Source organism: Papio anubis, unplaced genomic scaffold (assembly GCF_008728515.1).
Source record: "Papio anubis isolate 15944 unplaced genomic scaffold, Panubis1.0 scaffold175, whole genome shotgun sequence".
Classification (NCBI taxonomy): Eukaryota; Metazoa; Chordata; class Mammalia; order Primates; family Cercopithecidae; genus Papio; species Papio anubis.
The window spans coordinates 92,823-113,871 of NW_022161746.1; the positions used below are offsets into that span (position 1 = coordinate 92,823).

At 45.0% G+C, this 21,049-nt stretch overlaps 1 protein-coding gene and 1 pseudogene across 1 annotated transcript in view; one reads left to right on the top strand and one right to left on the bottom strand.

The window, feature by feature from the left end:
- Nucleotides 1-13,066, bottom strand: part of LOC116272724 (SHC-transforming protein 4-like) — a 100,205-nt gene extending 87,139 nt beyond the window's left edge. The window contains exon 1 of the mRNA XM_031661496.1: nt 9,607-13,066. Coding sequence (XP_031517356.1) covers nt 9,607-10,191 — 585 coding nt within the window. The 5' untranslated portion in view covers nt 10,192-13,066. The remainder of the gene's footprint in view (nt 1-9,606) is intronic.
- A 5,840-nt stretch (nt 13,067-18,906) lies between these two features.
- On the top strand, nt 18,907-20,753 carry LOC116272726 (annotated as a pseudogene).
- Nucleotides 20,754-21,049: the final 296 nt, after the last annotated feature.

Sequence of the window (21,049 nt, forward strand, 5' to 3'; positions counted from 1 at the left end):
AATGCTTATACACTGTTGGTGGGAGTGTAAATTAGTTCAACCATTGTGGAAGACAGTGTGGCGATTCCTCAAGATCTAAAGACAGAAATACCATTCAACCCAGCAATCTTATTACTGGGTATATACCCAAAGGAATATAAATCATTTTATTATAAAGACACATGCGTGTGTATGTTCACTGCAGCACTATTCACAATAGCAAAGACATGGAATCAACCTAAATGACCATCAGTGATAGACTGGATAAAGAAAATGTGGTACATATATGCCGTGGAATACTATGCAGCCATAAAAAAGAATGAGATCATGCCCTTTGCAGGGACATGGATGGAACTGGAGGCCATTATCCTTAGCAAACTAATGCAGGAACAGAAAACCAAATACTGCATGTTCTCACTTACAAGTGGGAGCTACATGATGAGAACACATGGACATATAGAGGGGAACAACACACACTGGGGCCTATCAGAGGGTGGAGGATGAGAGGAGAGAGAAGATTAGGAAAAATAACTAATGGCTACCAGGTTTAATACCTGTGTGATGAGATAATCTGTACAACAAATCCCCATGATGCAAGTTTACCTATGTAACATGTACCCCTGAACTTAAAATAAAAGTTGAAAAAAAAAAAAAAAAAACACTGTGTAAAGCAAACTACAACAGTGGAGTTGACATGTTGGACTCCCATTTCAATACTGACGCTTGCTACTTACAAGCATCAAGGCCAGATAATGGACCTCTCTTGGTGTCAGTTTCCTCCCCATCCACCCACTCCACAGGGTCATTGTGAGGTAATTGATGCAAGCTTCCTGCAACATACACAGAGCTCAACAAATCATAGCTATTATGTTAATGAGAATGTGATGTTGTGTTCCTATATTTCCAAACAAATGCTAATAAAATCTCATATTTCCATCCCCCTCCACAGAAAAAGAAACTAAGCTAGCCTGTCAATGCCATTTAGCCCGAGCGCCCCTGGGTTAAGGTAGAATCTGTCCTAATGTGGACATTCTTGATATGCGAGTTGCTCATAGCAACATATGGCTCATGTGGTCCACGTTCATCCCATGACCTGAGATCCTGATATGGAAGCCACAGGAGTACTGTTTGGGTGGAAAGTGGCGTGAACTACAATTTTTAGAGAATCTGTAGATTTTAAAGAGGGGAAAGAAGAAAATGAGAACATTTAGAAGTGGCTTAGATTAGATTTACAGGAACCACTGAGCAGTTGTTTATTTTTCCATTTAATATTGCCTCCTAATCTACATCCCTGGTTCATACACTTCATCCCACTGGCTCAAGGTTTCTCAGCATCAGCACTTTTGACGCGTTGGGCCTCACAATTCTGTGTTCTGGGAGCTGCCCTGGGCCTTGCAGGCTGTTTAGCTGCATCCTGCCCTCCAGCCACTAAAGGCCAGTAGCACTCACCTCCCCTCCCAGTTATGACAATCAAAAACGTCTCCAGACATTACCAAATGTCCCTTGCGTGGCAAAATAATTCCCAGTTGAGAACCATTGCTCTGACTGGACTCAGCAGACGTTCCCAAATCTTCTCTGCTGCAGAATCACATAAGGAGTTTGCCAAAAATGCAGGTTTCTGGGCCCCAGCCTCAGACATTCTGGTCCAATAAGTCCAAGATGGGGACTGGGAATCTGCATTTTTAACAAGCATTTTTAACTGCTACAGGTGGTCCTCAGCAAACTTTGGGAAACGTTACAATAAAGAGTCAGTGAAGTAAATAAACATCTTTCCAAAATGCAGATGCTTTTCGCTGTGCTGCACCGGAGGAGCAGGGGACTAGCGGATAAACATTAGGCAGCTTTAGAGAAGGCAGGCAGGCCCTCCCTGGTGAGCAGCACAAGGCAAGACTTAGGGAAGAAAGCTCTGCCAGGGTGGCGCTGCTGGCCAGGAGAAAGTATGCCAAAGGAATGCGGGGAAATGCCAAAACCAAGTTTAGTCTATCCTGAGTTTTTGGCCCAGAGGCACCCCTAGGTTACTGAAAATCCATTCTCGTCCTTCCACTTGGGACCTACTATGAGACAGGCTCTGTGCTAAGCTTTTTACATACAGTTTGTCATTTTATCCGCTCCCTAACTATGAGAAGGCTTATCAAGTTTTAGTTACATTTCTCTGGGAAATTTCATATCTCAAAGAACTGATGTACAAATTAACTCTTCACCCACAATCTCTTCATGAAACAGGAACAGCCTGTACTAATCCTAGAGTTCTACTACCCTTAAAAACTCTTTGTAACATTGTTAAATGAGAAAAAGCTCCTGAGCTGAGAAGGCAGGATCCCTGTCTTGGGTCTCACGCAGCCCCCAGTACTCTTTGTCCCTTTGCATAAAAGAAAGACGTCCCAGTATGTTTACCCAGGAAGAAGACATTCTCAGCTTCCTTCCCACATATTCTGAGTGGACAATGAAAGACAAAGGGGCTAGAAATGTCTTCACATTCCATTGCCACTGGTGGGTGTGCAAACCTAGCCACCTTCAGATACAGATGCATGATGTAAGTGAGTGAAGCTGGGTAGGGAGGGTGGGGCAGCCTGTATGCATCATTTAGATCACCCTCCTGGTGATGGAACTGTCATATTGGGATCCAGGCTTGGTTCGGTCCCTCCATATGATAACACTGTATTGGCTTCAGAGTAATATGAACGTGGAAATGAGAGGAAGCCATATTGGGGAAATGACCGTAAGGTCATTAAGGTTGCAGCAAATGAATGAAATGGGAGCCAGTCCACGCATGTGGTAACAAGTCCTGGCCCAACATGAACCCACAGCCATCCACAGGGACCTCCTTAATCAAAAGGTTGAAACTGGCCAAGCCAGTGCTCTCTGGGCTCCTTGCCACTCTTCTATGCTCCCTCTTTTCTTCTCACTGCTATTTTAAGACAATTTTCCTATTAGAAAGAAGTTTTTGTAATTATCTTTCTAAAAAGCACACCCAGCATTTTAATCATGTAGAGGCATTTGGTGTAGCACATTTAGTTCAGAGAGTGGGGGAAGATGAAGCAAGATGGAGGTAGAAAATACAGTGCTGTACACAGAACTAGGAACTCTTGTCTGGGTTCCACCACTGATAGATGTGTGGCTGGGGGCAAGTCACTTCACATGTCTGAGCCTTAGTTTCCTCAGCTGCAAAATGAAGTGTGTGGACTCACTGATCTCTAAGACTCTTCCTTGCAGTTAAGGCTCTAGTGTAGAGGGGCATGGAAGGACTGGACCAATCAAGGGATATGTGAAGGTCTAGAGAGAACAGGGGAATGGGTCAAACCTGCCAGGTTTTCTCTAAGTTCTAGCAGAATCTACTTCCACATCTACTCCAAGAAAGACATAGGAAGGAAAATATAATACCCTCAAAGCCAAGGCATCAGTTTTAGCTGGAATTGTTTCCTTCCATCCATACTACCTCCTTCTCAACCACCAATAACTTAGAAAAGAAGGAAATTTACAGAGGCAGAAAGCCATTTCCCTTCACTGTGGGTACCTGAGTGACCCAGCTCTGGCTTCATTGTGTAAACCATGGGACTGTCTTTCCAGGAGTCTCCTGGAGTTACAAATCTCCCTCTTTCAAGGTTAGAGTTACCAGGCTATGTGTGTGGCAAGGCCTTTTTTACTTGGCTCTTTTGTCCAGAGAAAATAGAGAAGGCTTAATTTCTGTCGCTTCTGCAGTCCTCCTGTTGGACACCAAGTCCAGTCAGACCTAACTGGCCAGACACATGAGGAATGAATGCCATGTTCCCACAATCCCATCCACTATCACTCACCTCTTCCAACCCTGGCCTGCCCCCGAGCTAGCCCACGCTTCACCCCTCCCTGGAATCCTACTCTTGGATGCTGTTCTACCGCCCTCCATCTCTCTGAAACTTACTGCCTCCACCCATGCCAGTATAACACCCTCCTTTCTGCCTTACTGGTGAAGCCAGCTCAGTGTTAGCAAGAGGGTGCTAAAATAGAATTGAATGCATCCCTGAAGGACATTCTTTCTCTTCTCTGCTAACACAAAGCAGATAAACATTATTTCCTCAAGGTAACTCTTTCTAACCAAAAGAGATCCTAATAGTAAGGGGGTTCAAACAGGCAGGAAAAAATACCTGGAGCCTCAGGATTTTAAGCAGCATTTGTTCAAACTTCTTCTTCTTCTTCTTCTTTTCTTTTTTTTTTTTTTTTTCTTTGAGACAGAGTCTCGCTTTCTTGACCAAGCTGGAGTGTAGTGGCACGATCTCAGCTCACTACAACCTCCACTTCCCAGGTTCAAGCAAACTTCCCACCTCAGCCTCCCAAGTAGCTGGGAGTGCAGGTGCATGTAAACATGCTCGGCTAATTTGTGTATTTCTAGTAGAGAGGAGGTTTCACCATGTTGGCCAGGCTGGTCTCGAACTCCTGACCTCAAGTGATCTGCATGCCTCGGCCTCCCTAAGTGCTGGGATTACAGGCGTGAGCCACCGTGCCTGGCGGAAACTTCTTTCTTCTTTTAAATATGAGAAAATGAGGCCCACAGAGGTGAAGTGACTCACCCAAAGTCACACAACTTAGTGTCAGAGCCCTTACTTTAATACAAGTCTTCAAATTCCTAGACCTGTCATCTCCTATGGAAAAGCTACTTGAGGTAGACATAACATTTGGTACTGTGGACTACATCTAGTCTAGACAATAGATGATTGATAATACTAGTTTACTGGCTCAGTGATAAGAAACCTTAGACAGGAGAAGATGGATGGTAAGAGTATACTGTGGGATTTACAAAGGAAGTAAAGAAAATCTTTCAACACAAATTTCTATTTGCACACAAAGATGATGAGCTTGATACCCAAGAAGGCCTATGTGAGCAAACACATTGCAATAAATGTTCTTGGGGACTGTTTTGGGTTGAATTTTGTCCACCAAAAAAGATACGTCCAAGTCTTAACCCTCAGAACCTGAGAGCGTGACCTTCTTTGGAAAGAGGGTCTTTGCAAATGTCATCAAGTGAAGATGAGATTAATCTAGATGAGAGTGAGTCCTAATCCAATGACTGATGTTCTTATAAAAAAGAGGGAAATTTGGCCATGGACACACAGAGAGAATGCATGTGAAGACAGAGGCAGAGACTGGAGTGATGCACCTACAAGCCAAGGAGCACCAAGAATTGCTGGCAATTACCAAAAGCTAGAAGAGACAAGAAAGAGCTCTAAGAATCCCCCCCTAGAGCTTTTAGAGACAGAGTGACTTGGCTGATATCTTGATTTCAGACGTCTAGCCTCAAGAACTGTGAGAGAATTGATTTCTATAGTAGTAAGCCACCCAGTTTGTGGTACTTGTTACAGAAGCCCTAGGAAACCAATACAATCTAGGAAACAGTTGGCTGGGCTGGGCTGAAGTGAAGAGACTGAAATCACTCACATGGATATGACAAGGCAAGTTCCGTGGGCTGGTGCTATGATGAGGCTATCCTGCACAGTGTGGCCTTTCATCTATGTTACTCCATTCCCATACTTCAGAGATTGCCCGTCCTGCTTGGAGTCAAGTGAGAGGTTGGGAAGAGGAGAAACGTTGGAGTGAGACACACCTGGATAGGAATCCTCAGTCTGCTACTTACTAGTTGTGAAGTATCCTGTGGATCACAAACACCTGGGCTCTCAGTGGCCTCACCTGGAGAACACAGCCTTCCTCAGGGGGTTGTGGTGAGGGCCACTGTGGTTACCTGCCACAGCTCGTCGGGGTTGGTTTCTTTGCCTCTGCTTTATTACATCTTTGAGCCAAGTTCAGAGGTGGAAAGGAAACTGATATTTTAAACACCTCCCGTATGAGAAAGGAACCCTTCATTCATTAAACACTGGTGCTGCGAGGGCTTTCAAGCCAATTCCCTCATTTAAAGAGGAGAACACTGTCACGGTGTAGATTTTCCACATTCCCCACTACATTGGGCACCTGGGAGACCTTTAAATGAATGTCTGCTGATGGATGAATGGACTTGGAAAGGCCTCTAAAGAAAACAGACTTAGTCTTATGGGGAGAATGAAGTCATATTTGACACCATTTAATGGGCTTTGCCCACCTCACTACTTTGCCCAGACTGGGATCTCACTGTCCTATTCCTGGCTCAATATCTTTCAAAGAATGGTTAGGCCCCCTTCCCTGAGAGACCTTCGGGGGGTCCAAAGTCTGAGTTTAAATTAAAGTTACTCAAAACAGGTACTCAGGATTCATAAAGTGTTTTCAGCTGTAAAATTGATTCTGCATCATAAGACCAAACAAGCCATTTTTTAAAAAGAATATTTAACCCAAAGTCAACTCTAGCTTAGTGCAGATGGAAAATGTAGTCCTTATTGTAAAGAGAAAAGATGCAAGAAAACAAAATAAAGAGTAGCTATAACAACTCCACTTTTTACCTAAAAGGAATAACTTCCATTCCCACCCAAGCTACTGCCTTTTTCACTTACCCCACTTTATCGCTCTCCATAGCACTTATTACCATCTGAAATAGTATATTTTTTCATTTATTCAATTGAACCTATCTCCACTCACTAAAATATATCACAATGAGTCAGACCTCTTTTGTTTACTGATGCTTAGAAGTGATTCGTTTTGTTCATAGATGCCCAGTGCCTAGAACAGTTACTGCTGCATAATTGATTCATAATGCAATTTGCATATTTGTATTATTTGTTGAATAAATGGATGAATGGATTAGTGAATAAGTTGGGGCAGGGAGAGGAACAGTCACATGATATGGATAAGAAGGTAGAATATTAAGTGGCCTTTTTCCTGTAAAATTTGCCCCTAAATCCACCAGCCCTGTGTCAACTAGCCATTAAGATCATCTTTCTCTTAGTTCTCTCCTCTGAATCCATTATTACCAAGCAAGGTTTGATTTAAATGTTTTAACGTGCTTTTCCCTACAGATGGGAATACAGAGTTCACAAGTTTGGTTCATTTGGTATGATATTTTTACTGTAAATTAATAGCTTGGCATTCATTTTCAAAATTGGTTCACATCTCAAAAGAATTCTGAGTAACAGAACAACAACCAGCATGGAAACTTGTGGTGAAGACAGGTGAGAATGGCACACAGGAGATTTGGGCTCTAGATCTCACTCTGCTTTAACTCACCTGTGTGGCCTTTGAAAAACCCCTTCTCTGGGGTTTGGTTTCACCATAAAGGAATTGACCTTGATAACTTCTGAGTCTCTTCCATCTTTCAAAGTTAGGATTCTATAAAACTTAATAAAGTAAGTTCTTTCACGTATTTTGACTTCATAAGAGATGTCATTAGCTTGTATTGGATGTCACAGATATTGGCAATCTTGTGAGGTTCATTTGGGTCATGGGGTCGGCACTTTTTCTGGGGTCAGTGATTATTGCCATAAGAAGACAGATGGTGGCCACATTAAAAATCTAAAACTCCAGAGGAGCCAATCCCTAGGGAAACTGGAGATCACATAGCAACTCTTTTCACATTTAAAATTGTACAGGTGTGTGGGTGTGGAGAGATTGCAGGAGGTACAAGAGGAAAGGAAAGCTGAGGCAGAGGCTAGAGGATGTGTAGGTGACAGTAAGGCAGGTGCAGAGAGCCCAGGTTTGGAGAGTCACTCGTTTTCCCATGAGGGCCTGGCACACACCTAATCTTGACAAATGAGAATATGCCCGTGAACTCTGAGTAGAAACATGAAAGTATTTCCATTATGTGCCATGTCACTGTGGGGGAGGGCAAGAGCTGCATGTCCCATACATTTATTTGCTTTAGAGGTTTTAGTTACCCATTTGCCAGGACTGCCCAAGCCTGCTCTCTCTGTAACCCTTCCAGTGTTTACTATTTGGCCTTCCTTGAGATCCTAATTGTCTGTTTGTAATACAGTTATTGGGCTAGCTCTGTATACCTTCAGATCAGACATCTCACCTGAGTGCTAGTCTTATATGACTGTCTACCTACATATTAGCATTATTTAGAGATCATGACATTAAATTTAATATGTCAAAAACAAACTTAAAACGAGTCCACTTCCTAATTTTCTCTGCTTCAGTCATTGGCATCACTGACGTCATTCCGAGACTTCAATTTGAAAGGCTTTTCTTCACCCTTTACAACTCTCCATCAATAATCTTCACGACCCCAATAAACAACAATGGTAACAAACCAATCTACCCACTGCTCAATAAATGTTCGCTATTCTATTATTTATATTAGGATCTGAAATAATCTGCTTAATCTCCCAGGGTTGTTGAGGTTTCTCTCATTCTTCTCTCACAGAATGGCTTACCATTCACCTCCTTTCTCTCCTCTCCACCTTAATCAGTGTTCTCATTCCCTCATACCTAAACTCTCAGAGTATCTTTCTTACTGCCCTCCAAGTCTCTAATTTTTCCCTGCTTCAATCCATGTCAAATAAATCAACCGACTGGTCTTTTAAAAATTACTTTCAGCAAGTCATGCCCTACAAACCTAGGAGGATTCGCATTTACCAGTCAGAGTGTTTATAATCTCCTCATTCGGCATTTAAGAGCTTTGGTCAACTTCGGTCTCTCAAGCTACTCGTGATCTCTATTTGTCTTTATTCAACTCATACTTGTTTGAGAACTACCCCAGCCCCTCCCTCAGTCCCCCACTATTCTCCAGAATTCCCCTTGCTTTTCCATAAGGCCCAGCCTGTGTGGTGCTCCCCTGCAGCCACCACAGTGACTTTGCTCCTATTCTTGGCCTACCAGGAATTTCCTCCTTTCTGCCAACCCGGATTTGACATTTCTTCCAAGATTCATCTTCTCCTGAGGGTTCCCCAGGTGAATGAATCCCAGATCACAAAATCGTTCCTTTTTTCTGAATTCCCTCAGCATTCTCATATTAGCTATCTATTGCTAAGTATTATTATCTTAGTATTTCGCATGTATTCATTGATCTCCCTCATTGAAATTTGAGCTCCGAAAGGGCACAGGCCAAATCTTCATTTGCCCAAATCTTGATCGAGCAAGGACAGATGCAAGGCCAGCAAGGACCTTGATTTTGCCCATAGCTCATGGACAAGGCCTAGTTGCTGCAGCGTAGGCAGTAAAGGCAATAAATGTGCACTGGAGAGCTAAGACTAGCTCCTAGCACAAGGTTAGAGACTCAGACATGTTTTGAGAAGTGTTTGCTAAATGCTGAAATAAATTTTTAAAGAATAATTCAAGCCCCTTAAACACCATGTGTTTCTATAGCACAGAAATCTTTACTGTATTCATCCAAAATACAATGGCCAGTATAACCTACCAACTCTCAATCACTGATCAGATTTGAAGTCCTTGACTCTTTTTGGGCAGAATACTAGGTCCAGTGGGGACAAAGTGGTGCCATCAGCTGCCTCTATCAGAACTTGCCTCTACACCTGCCAAGTACCCACAGGTTCATGTCCTACAAGTTAGCACCAGTTCATGTCCTTGAACCAAAGGCTGCCTGACTCCAGTACAAGTCAGATAGTTGTAGGGACATTTGTAAACCCAGCTCCCCTCCCCCTTGGTCCAGTCGAATCATGTCCTGTCCAAACACAGAACCCAGGTAGGTAACGTTAGACCCCTTGCAGAAAGCAGAGAAGATGCCCCCTTCCACAGAAGTTCTTAGAAAGAGTGCAGAGAGGAAAATGGACTTACCCTCACACAGTAGTTCATGCCCATCCCCAACAGGTGCTGTAGAAAGTGCCTGTCCTGCCTGCTCCTAAGGGGTGGCTCCCCAGGGCCAGGAAGCGGGCACGAATCAGGGGTTAGGGCGGTTGCCCTGTGGCCCACCAGGTCCGGCTGCGGTGGAGGTGCAGTCCCAGACCTACTTAGACTGGTTTCTGGGGAAGAGGGACTGCTGGAACCTGGGTCCCGGCTTTCCTGGAGCTTCAGCCGAGGCACCTCTTTGGTACCCAGGCAAAAGTTTTTCAGACTCAGCAAAGTGGCCGGGTTGGCCAGCTTCATGCTCGCCATGCGGGGGATCAAGGTGCACAGTGGGGTGGGACTCTCCTGCGACGGCAAGGCGGCATCTTCAGCCGGCAGGTGAGGTGCCAGGGCAGGGTGGGGAGGCTGCGGTGAGCCCTTGTTCCCGACCGAGCCTCCGGAGCTACCTTCGTCCAAGGACGTGATCGACTCGTTCCGAAAGCGGCTGTACTTGGCCCTGTGCAGCATCCCGGGGTGCCCGAAGAGTCCTACATACAGCACGAGTCCTGCCAGGCTGTCCTGGCTGCGTTCTCGCATAGCCTTGGCAGTGCTGAAACAGGATACTGTTGCATAAATCGCCTCGTCGTCTGGTAGATAAACGGTGCAGACATCAAACGCCTCAACGCCCGATGCAACTCGCAGCAGCCACCTCTCCAACTCTGCTCTCGAGCTCGCCCACCTCGGCTCCCGGCCCCTTAAGGGTGACAGCCCAGAGGGGAAACGCCTCCCCTGCTCTGATTTCAGTCCCTCCCTGGCCCAGGCAGAGGCACCAGTGTTCTCGCCTTGGAATCCTTGTCGGCAGAGCCTAGACCCAGGCTCCCGGCGGCGGTGGTCGCTCACGGCCAACTCTTAGGCACAGAACCCGGGCGAGCGCCGGCCAGGGGGCCCCGACGCATCACTAGCCTTGCAGGAGCCTAGTAGAAATATTTAGCACCCCACTCCCACCCTTACCCCAGCGTTCTGTTCTGCACACAGGAACTTTCGAACCTGCTCCCTTCGGCTCCCACAGGGCGGGGCAAATGACTGGCCTATTAACCCTTTATTTGTTCCAGTGATTGTTCATTTAAAAAGAAAAAAAAAATTGTATCTATGAGCCAAAGGCCCTTCTGCCTGGGTTCGTTGATTCCGAAGGCTGCCCTCTCTTGGAAGATCTTGTCTTGCATCGTTCTGGGCCACCAGCCAGGAGTACTACTGACGGGCGCTGCTCCGCATTGTTTCACTGACTTGTGATGGGTCCGTGTTCCTCAGATCCCCTCCCAGCCTGCCTACCCTCGCTCAGAGCTTCCCTCCCTCCTGGGCTCCTCTCGGAGCTTTTTTCAGAAGCCCATTTGCAGCCGAAAGCTGAGATGTGCAGGATGATACGCAGCGTGTTGAAATTTTTATGAATGAACTTTGCCGAATGAATTTCTCTCTGTGTGTGCAAGCTAATAAATCTGTGAATGAAGCTGAGAATAGCTGTAATTGACTGACGGTCTCAGAGGTGCTTGGTTTTTATCCAATCAGGAGGCAGCTTGATGACTCATAGACCATAAATATACTAAACTAGTAGCCGAGAGAAATAAAGCTAGCGGGAGAGGAGGGACACATTTTATTTTGTGGTATCTGATGAATGAGTTAAAAGGAAAGGCAATCTTTACTACAGATCATTAGCTGGGGAGCAGCAGGTTAAAAGATCTATTTTCTTTCTTGTTGAGATGGCCGGGAGGGCAGAGCAGAGGAGCTAAAAATTAGACCCATTGTTCCAGGGATATTAGGCCATACGGTTCACAACTCCTGTGGGAAGCCATGATGCATTTTTCTTAGAAACATAGTTCTTTTTTTATTGATTGTTGGTTCCATCTTCCGTCTGGTGCAACTTCCTGTACCTATCAAATGTATCCTGAAGACATGATGACAACTGCAAAGGCTTAGCACACAGGAAGCCAAAACCAGAGCTGGGAAAAGAAAATGCAGGTTCTTCAGGAATGGAGAAGAGGAAACTGCTGAAACACCGGGGGTGTGGGGTGTCAGGGTAGGGTGGAAATCACACATAGGAAGAGATGAAGAACTCTCAGAAAAGATTGCACTACTCCGTGGTTCAAGGCTTTGTCATCTGAAATTGTTCGTTAATTAAAAAATTAAGACAAACTGGCAACCAAAGGAATCAAGGGTGCCACCTTCATTATCTTATTGACCCTAACGCTGCATTAGGCTCATGTATATTGATGACTTTGGGAGCCTGAGCTCCCTTGGGATCCAAACTCAGGCTCTGAATTAAATGGTTGAGAGTGACCAGTGAAAGCAGCATCCTCCTCTCAAGCTCCCTGCTCCCCCAGGGAGATAACGCACCTATCTGCATCCCTTCTGCCAAGGCTGTTCAGACGTTTCTTTACCTGGAAAGGCTTTTCTGCGTCTTCATAAATCTTCCCTTCAACCCTAGCTGACCTCCTTTTCCCTCCCCTACATCTCCTCCTGGCAAAACTGAGGGAAGTAGCTAAATCAGTTGGACCCCACATCCCTAGGGCTGAGGAGACAGGCTCTGGACAAGATTATTTACCTCTTATTCCTCCTCATTCCTCATCTGCTTTCTTCCTCTCATTTTTCTTGCCTTCCCCTGGGTCCCTGCCTTGCTTCTGCTATGCTGTGATGACCTCATCACATGCTTCCTTTAGAAAGTTACTTTACCTCTCCGTGGTTGAATGTCCTCATAGGTCGGCAGCAGCCACCTAATGGGGTTGTTATGAGGGCTTATGAATAATCCTCATCCCTGTAAAGTCTTGGCCCAATGCTCCACACAGTGCCTATCTCACTAAGTACCTGTGGGCAGTATGAGAAAATGGCCATTGGAACCAGAGCTGCCTCCCCCTAAGATCATACTCTTACCCCTCACACTGCAGAGTTTATATCATTCTAAGCAACTAAAAAGAAAAATTAGTACAAAGTGGGAGAAGCCAAGAAAGCCAACATTGTCCAAAGAAAACAGTTTTTTAAATCAGCTGGGCCTGGAGAAGGCTGGAAAGGACAGGGGCCTGCCTGGCTGATAGGAATCCTCACAGAGGTCTCATGACTGCAGGATGGGGTGTCCAGGGGAGCCAGCTCATCTAGGTAGGCACGGTGCTGGCCAGACTCCAGGAGCTCAGACCAGTCTACATTCCTCAGAAAGCCTGAGTCCTGGGCGGGTTGGGGGTTGCGAAGTGGGACTAGGTAAGGTAAGAAAGCAGTCATGGCCATTGTGGGCTCTTTCTCTTCTGAAAGCCTGGAGACTTCGGCTCTCCTGGGTAGCTCTGCCACAGCGTTTTATGAGGATGAAAGAGACCAGATCCCCAACTGGGAAGTGGGCAATAGCCTCTAGGCTGAGCCTGCCCAGCTGGACCATTCTCTCAGTCCTAACAGCCCAAGAGAAGGCTCATTGATTGAATTGCTTTTCATTCTAGGTAGATGGCTGGGCAAGGCAGATGGTTTGCTTTTTTCAAGGCATTAGAACATCTTCAATTAGTAATGATTAAAACAATATTAATAAGAGCTACTATCTGTGGAACACCTGACAGTTTACCTACATTCTGGTTCAATTATTATAACAAATTGTGGAGGCTGGGATTGTGTTCCTCACTGCCCTACAGATATGAAAATGAGGCTGAGAGAAAGGGCAGTGACTTGTTCAAGGCGCTCCAGCTGTTGAACAATGATCCTGGGATCCCTCTGGGCCTGACTGCAGAGCCTGTGCTGGCAGCCACTGTACTCTGCCACCTCCCAGGGACCAGAGCGCTCAAGTCTAGTTTCCAGGCCTATGATGGCTACAGGGCATCCTACTGCTTCCTAAAGCTCTGAGAAATGGCTAGGCAGGAAGAAGAGCTGGGGATTTGGGGAGGTTCTAGGGTTGTTTGGAAGCCTACCCCTGAGCTGGCCCTCACAGATCAATGAGATCAGGCTGGCAGAATATTTTCCTATCTATGGTTTTCCTGTATCTACCCCTCCAAAATCCCCAGGGAAAGTGTATTTAGCCCAAAGATCATTTATCAGAAGATAATACTAGACTAGATGTCTCAGGAAACTTTGATAACTGGGCCACTACCTACAAGCAGTATGCACTCACAGCAAAATGTAATTGGATGAACATTTATCTGGGAATTACAGAACCAGCTGTGGGATTTTGAGTAAGTTACTTAACCTCTCTGAGACTCAGGTTTTGTATATGTAAAATGTGCACAATAATAATCAATAATATCTGCTGAGCACTAACTCTAGAGCAGGTCCTGAACAAAGCGCTTCACATTTAAGCCCCCCAGCAAGTCTATATAGCAGGTGCTATCCGTCATTTACTGACTTGCCCAAGTCACATAACCAGGGAGTGGTATGTGTGGTGTAGAACGAAGCACTGACTCACTCCAAACTATGCCCTTAACCACCGTGATATGATCCAGTGTATATAAACCTGACTCCTACTGTATGCTCAATAAATGTTAGTTCTTGCTCCTTTCTCCTCCTTGGATAGCATACCTATAAAATTCACCCTAAATACCTCACAAGTAAAAACATGAATAATAGATAAGAAGAGCCATTATTGTCATTAAATCATCTGAGAACCATGAACGCCTCATCTTTGCCCTTGGAAAACAGAGTTCTGCTTAGAGCCCGGTGGTATGCCTCCTTTACTTTGAGACATCCCCCCTCCAAGGGCACCTGCTAGGAAACAACATGTCAGTTTCTTAAGAGACATCCTGTGCTGGCTGAGCTTCTTGAGTAGAACAGGCAGTTTCAAGGAAGACCTGGGTCAGGCTTTGCCACGCTAGAATTAGCCAGGTCCAGGAGGAGGAGAGAAGAGAACCTGGCAAAAATGCCAGCCCAGCTTTTGAAGATAATCCAATGTGGAATTTGGGGTAGAGGAAGGTTGTGCTAGAGGATATGGGGGAAGAGGAGAGAGAACAAGGCAGAGACATAATAACTCTGGGGGGCTGTAGGCCGATCGCTACTTTGGAACAAAGTGGAGCAGGTGGTATCTGAGTGCTGTAGCACAAGGACTCTTACTCCATCCCTCCACTACAATTTCTATCATACAGCAGACCTACTAGCGAAGGATTTTCACTGAGCAATACCCACAATGCGTCTAACAGCCCATCAGTTGGGAATGAAAACATTGCTGAAGCTCTATTTTGGAGAAAAAATTCCACAAGAAAATATTTATATAAAGTTCTTGGTAGAGACCAAAATATCATTTTCAGGATGGGGAAATGAGATGGTGAAGAAGAGTTGTATCTCCAAGGGTAAGGGCCTAGCCTCCCAAAAATCGAGGCAGGATCATATCCCCCAAAGTTGTCATTGATTCTGGAAATAATCACCTTTTGCTTCCTGAACCCAGTGTTTTCTGTTTTTTCACAGTCTCCAGCCCTATAGATCGACAGTTTTCTGATAGTTGCTGTTGATCTTACACTCCTAGAACTCGAACCAGCTAAAAAAAAATGTACAGGAAAATGGGTATTTTCCTATCTGTTGAAAAGAAAATAATGTACCTGGAAAGGCTATGTAAAGAGTTAGACAGCATGCAGATGAAAAGTAGATGAACTACTTAGGGTCAGGTTTAGTTGAAAATAAAATAAAAATTAAAAATTACAATGGATTAAATAGAAAGTTTATTACTCTGGAGGTGGGAAATCCAGGGGCAGTGTCAGCTCTTGGCTCGCCCTAAAGTATAGTCCTTCTCCTCATAGCCCAAAATGGCTGATGGAGCTCCAGATATTTTATCTGCACTCCAGGCAGCAAAACGGATGAAAGGACAAAGAATAATATGCTCTCTCTCTTTAAAGAAACATTCTAGATACCCTACACAATGTTTTAATTTATATTACATTAGCCAGAACTTAATCACATGCTGTACCTAGCTATAAAAGAAGATAAAGTCTTCTTCATCTGAGAATGAAAAAGTCTTTTGTCTGAGTGCATGGTTGCTGCACAAAAATCACAGTTCTGTTACTGGGGGGAAGAAGATAAAAATAGATATTATCTGCCATGGTAATATTTTTAGAAAACCTTCTACTTTATTAAATTTAAACCTAGCATAGGATTAAAATGTTCTTGGCCAATGTGGTCCAATTTCCCCCTTTTTCATACATGCACACACACATACACACACACACACACACACACACGATGCTTATAAATGACCCAAGTGAAAACAGGCACTGTCAGAATAGAAGCTTACCTCTGCATAGCCAGGGGACTGATGGAGTCTCTAGGCCTTGCCTCTGAAAGGTGGTCAGGTGCTTCCAGGGGCCAGCAGCAAGAAGCAACAGAAAGTGCATCCAGGCCATGTCAGATGGCAGGCCAAGTAGTTAATTGGGGCCAGGAATATTTTATAAGGAGTGAGTGGGTGTTAATGCAGTCCCAGTACAATCATCAGGTGTCTGATTTAGGAGCAGGATTTCCACTCTAACTGTGTCTGGCAAGAGAAAAAGGCAAAGATAGAGTCCTGATAGGTTGGAACTCTGACACTATGAATTGGCTAATCCAATCCTTTTCCAACTTTCTTTTCCTTTGCCCACTTCCACCAGGAGAAGGCTTCCTTGCAACTGCAGGGAATAGGGGCATTTGATACAGTTCTGATCTATGAGATGCAAGTGAAAATATGATGGGAACTTCTGGGAAAACATCTGCTTCCTAATTAAAGGGGCACACAAAACTGGAGCCCACTCTCTTCACCCCATGTCTTCTTGTCTTGAATGTGGATATGATAACTGGAGTTGTGGTAGCCACACATACAACTGTGGTTCCTCCTGCGACCATGAGGGAAAGACCAACCAAATGATGAAGCCAATGCTTTGACATCACTGAATCCCTGAACCAAGACCAGCAATCACCTCTAGATTTCTTATGTGAGAAAAATGAACCTCAATAGTTCAAGCAACTCAAGGAGCTGTTAGCTGTTAGTTATTACTTACGGCCCAACACATTGCTACCTGACAAAAATACAATGGCAAGAACAGGATCATAAGAAGAACAGGGCCTCCAGGCATGAGACACAAGCACAGTTATGAGAGGAGACTATGGAGTCAGGTGGGAAAAGTCCAAAAGCAGTCAGATCAACCTGGGTTCAACTCTGGATGTTGACAGTATGGTAAACAGACTAAACACTCCCAAAGATGTCCACACCCTAATCCCAGGAACATGACAAAAGAAACTTTGCAGATGTGATTAAGATTACAGACCTTGAGATGGGGGAATTATCTGTGTGGGCCCAATCTAAACACACAAGTCTTTCAATGCAGAGAACATTTCCTCATTGTGGTAAGAGCTAGGAGATTTGAGACATAAAAAAACGGAGGAAAAATTTGAAGCATGAGAAGGACTCACCCTACTGTTACTGACTTTGGAGATAGAAGAAGGGATCATGAGCCACGGAAGGGGCCATGAAGACAGGGTCCTCAGCTGACAGCCAACAAAGAAACAGGGATCTCAGACATAGAGCTGTAAAGAATTTAATTCTGCTGAAAGTCTGAGTAAGCAAGAAACCAGATTCTTCTCTAAAGTCTCCAGAAAGAAATGTAGCCCTGCCAGTACTTTGATTTAAGCAGGTGATTGGAGAGACCTGTGTCAAACAACTACCCCAATCCTTACAGTAGCTAGATAATAAATGTGTGTTTTTTAAGCTAAATCGGTGGTAATTTGTTATGGCAGCAATTGAAAACTAATACAGATTTGGCACCACAAGTGAAGTACTACTATAACAAATATAAAATGTGAAGTGGTTTCAAAATTGGGCAATAGGCAGTGGCTGGAAAAATTTTGAGGAGCATGACCACAAAAGGCTAAATTAAGAATCAATATCATTGTAATAGCCAAACTGCCCAACACAATCTATAGATTCAATGCTATTCCTATCAAAGTACCACCATCATTTTTCCCAGAATTAGAAAAAACTATTCTAAAATTCATATGAAATCAAAAAGGAGCCCAAATAGCCAAAGCAACCCTAAGCAAAAAGAACAAAGCTACCCAACTTCAAACTATACTATAAGACTACAGTAACCAAAACAGCATGGTACAGGTACAAAAACACACACATAGATCAATGGAACAGAATAGAGAACCCAGAAATAAAGCCACACGCCTACAGCCATCTGATTTTTAACAAAGTTGACGAAAACAAGCAATGGGGAAAGGACTCCCTGTTCAATAAACGATGCTGGGATAGCTGGTCAGCCATATTCAGAAGAAAGAAACTAGACCCCTACCTTTCACCATATACAAATTAACTCAAGATAAAAGATTTACATTTAACACTTCAAACTATAAGCATCCTAGGAAACACCATTCTGGACATCAACCTTGGGAAAGAATTTATAACTGAGACCTCAAAAACAATTGCAACAAAAAGAAAGATGGACAAGTGGAACATAATTAAAGAGCTTCCACAGCAAAAGAAACTATCAACAGAGTAAACAGACAACCTACAGAATGGGAGAAAATATTTGTAAACTATGCATCTGACAAAAGTCTAATATGCAGAATCTATAACTTAAGCAACTGAACAAGCAAAAAAATCCATACAACTCTATTAAAAAGTGAGTAAAGACATTAACAGACATTTCTCAAAAGAAGACATACAAGCAGCCAAAAAACATGAAAGGATGCTCAATATCACTAATCATCAGAGAAATGCAAATCAAAACCACAATGAGATACCACTCATACCAGTCAGAATGGCTATTATTAAAAAGTCAAAAAACAATAGATATTGGCAAGACTGCAGAGAAAAGGGAATGCTTACACGCTGTTGGTGGGAATGTAAATTAGTTCAACCACTGTGGAAAGCAGTTTGGAGATTTCTCAAAGAACTTTAAACAGAACTACCATTAGATCCAGCAATCTCATTACTGGGTAGGTATCCAAAAGAAAAGAAAACATTCCACCAAAAAGACACATGCACTCATATCTTCATTGCAGCACTTCATTCACCATAGCAAAGACATTACATCTAGGTGTCCATCAATGGTGGATTAGATAAAGAAAATGTCATACAAATATACCATGGAATATTATGCTGCCATCAAAAAAGACAAAATCGTGTCCTTTGCATTGACATGGATGAAGTTGGAGGTCATTTTTCTAAGTGAATTGATGCAGGAACTGAAAACCAAATACTGCATGTTCTCACTTATAAGTGGTAGCTAAATATTGGGTGCTCATGGACATAAATATGGCAAAAATAGATACTGGAGACTATTGGGGGAGACGCCAGGAGTGAGGCAAGGGTTGAAAAACTAACTATGGGTCCTAGAAGTAGCTTCTCCGTTCGTTCTCGAATCTCTGCCTGGTTCAGCCTGCCTGCCTCCACTCCTGCCTCCACCATGTCCATCAGGGTGACCCAGAAGTCCTACAAGGTGTCCACCTCTGGGCCCCAGGCCTCCTAACGGGATCATTAGTACCCCAAACCTTAGCATCATGCAATATACCCTTATAACAACCCTGCACATGTATCCCTTGAATATAAAAGTTAAAAAAAATTATTGACTAGGCTTGTTGAGCTTCTCCCAAGTGAGCAGCAGCAGCTTCCGAGATGTCCTGGGCACCAGCATGGGTCTGTGTGGAGGCTATGAGGGGCCAGCGTATGGGAGGCATCACAGCCATCACAGTCAACCAGAACCTGCTGAGCCCCCTTAACCTGGAATTGGACCCCAACATGCAAGCCACGGACACCCAGGAGAAAGAGCAGATCAAGACCCTCAACATGTTTGCCTCCTTCGTTGACAAGGTACGGTTCCTGGAGCAGCAGAACAAGATGCCAGAGACCAAGTGGAGCTTCCTGCAGCAGCAGAAGACGGTTTGGAGCAACTTGTTCTCGGACAACGTGTTGGAGAGCTACATCAACAACCTTCTGTGGCTGCTGGAGACCCTGGGCCAGGAGAAGCTGAAACTGGAGGCGGAGCTTGGCAACATGCAGGGGCTCTGGAGGACTTCAAGAAAAAGTACGAGGATGAGATCAAAAAGCTTACAGAGATGGAGGATGAATTTGTCCTGGTCAAGAAGGCTGTGGATGAAGCTTACATGAACAAGGGAGAGCTGGAGTTTCATCTGAAAGGGCTGACTGACGAGATCAGCTTCCTCAGGCAGCTGTATGAAGAGGAGATCCCAGAGCTACAGTCCCAGATCTTGGATACATCTGTGGTGCTGTCCACGGACAACAGCGGCTCCCTGGACATGGACAGCATCATCGCGGAGGTCAAGGCGCAGTACGAGGAGATCGCCAACTGCAGCCGGGCCGAGGCTGAGATTATGTACCAGATCAAGTATGAGGAGCTGCAGACACTGGCTGGGAAGCACTGGGATGACCGGCGTCGCACAAAGACGAAGATCTTTGAGATGAACCGAAACATCAGCCGGCTCCAGGCTGAGACTGAGGGCCTGCCTCAAGGGCCAGAGCAGAGGGCTTCCCTGGAGTCCGCCATCGCAGATACTGAGCAGCGCGGGGAGCTGGCGGTTAAGGACGCCAACGCCAAGCTGTCCGAGCTGGAGGCCGCCCAGCAGTGGGCCAAGCACGACAGGGCACATGGCGCGGCAGCTGCCTGAGTACCAGGAGCTGATGAACGGCAAGCTGGTCCTGGACATCGAGATCGCCACCTACAGGAAGCTACTGGAGCGCGAGGAGAGCCGGCTGGAGTTTGGGATGCAGAATACGAGTATCCATAGGAAGACCACCCGTGGCTATGCAGGTGCGCTGAGCTCCGCTACCAGTGCGTCACAAGCCTTGACCTCAGCTAAGGCCTGGGGCTCCAGCTTTGGCTCTGGCCGGGCCTCCAGCTCTTTCAGCTGCACCAGCTCCCTCAGGGCCGTGGTTGTGAAGACGATCAAGACCCGCGATGGGAAGCTGGGGTCCGAGTCCTCTAATGTCCTGCCCAAGTGAATGGCCACAGCAGCCCTGCCCAGCCTACCCCTCCTGCCGCTGCCTCAGAGCCTGGGAGGGAGGCCGTTATGCAGGGGAGCACAGGGAACAGGAGGCCCACCTGAGGTTCAGCCCTGGCCCTCAGCCCACCCGTGGGGAAGTTTACTGCCCGGGAGAACTGCCTTGCCCATGCCTCCAGTTCCAATTCCATTTTTCCCCCCAAAATAAAACCTCAGTTAGCTCTGCCAAAAAAAAAAAAAAAAAAAAAAAACCTATAGGGTACTATGCTCAGTACCTAGGTGATGGGATCATTAGCACCCCAAACCTTAGCATCATGCAATATACCCTTATAACAAGCCCGCACATGCACCCCAGAATATAAAAGTTAAAAAAAAATTGAGCTTGTTAAACAATGCTTCAGTATTACATTGAAAGGACATGCTGTCTACCTTTTTGCCTTATTCTTACATTTTTAGTGATTTTTAAAAACCTATCACTAAAGGAGACCAAAATGAAGGAATTTCAGGCACCAGTCAATAGACG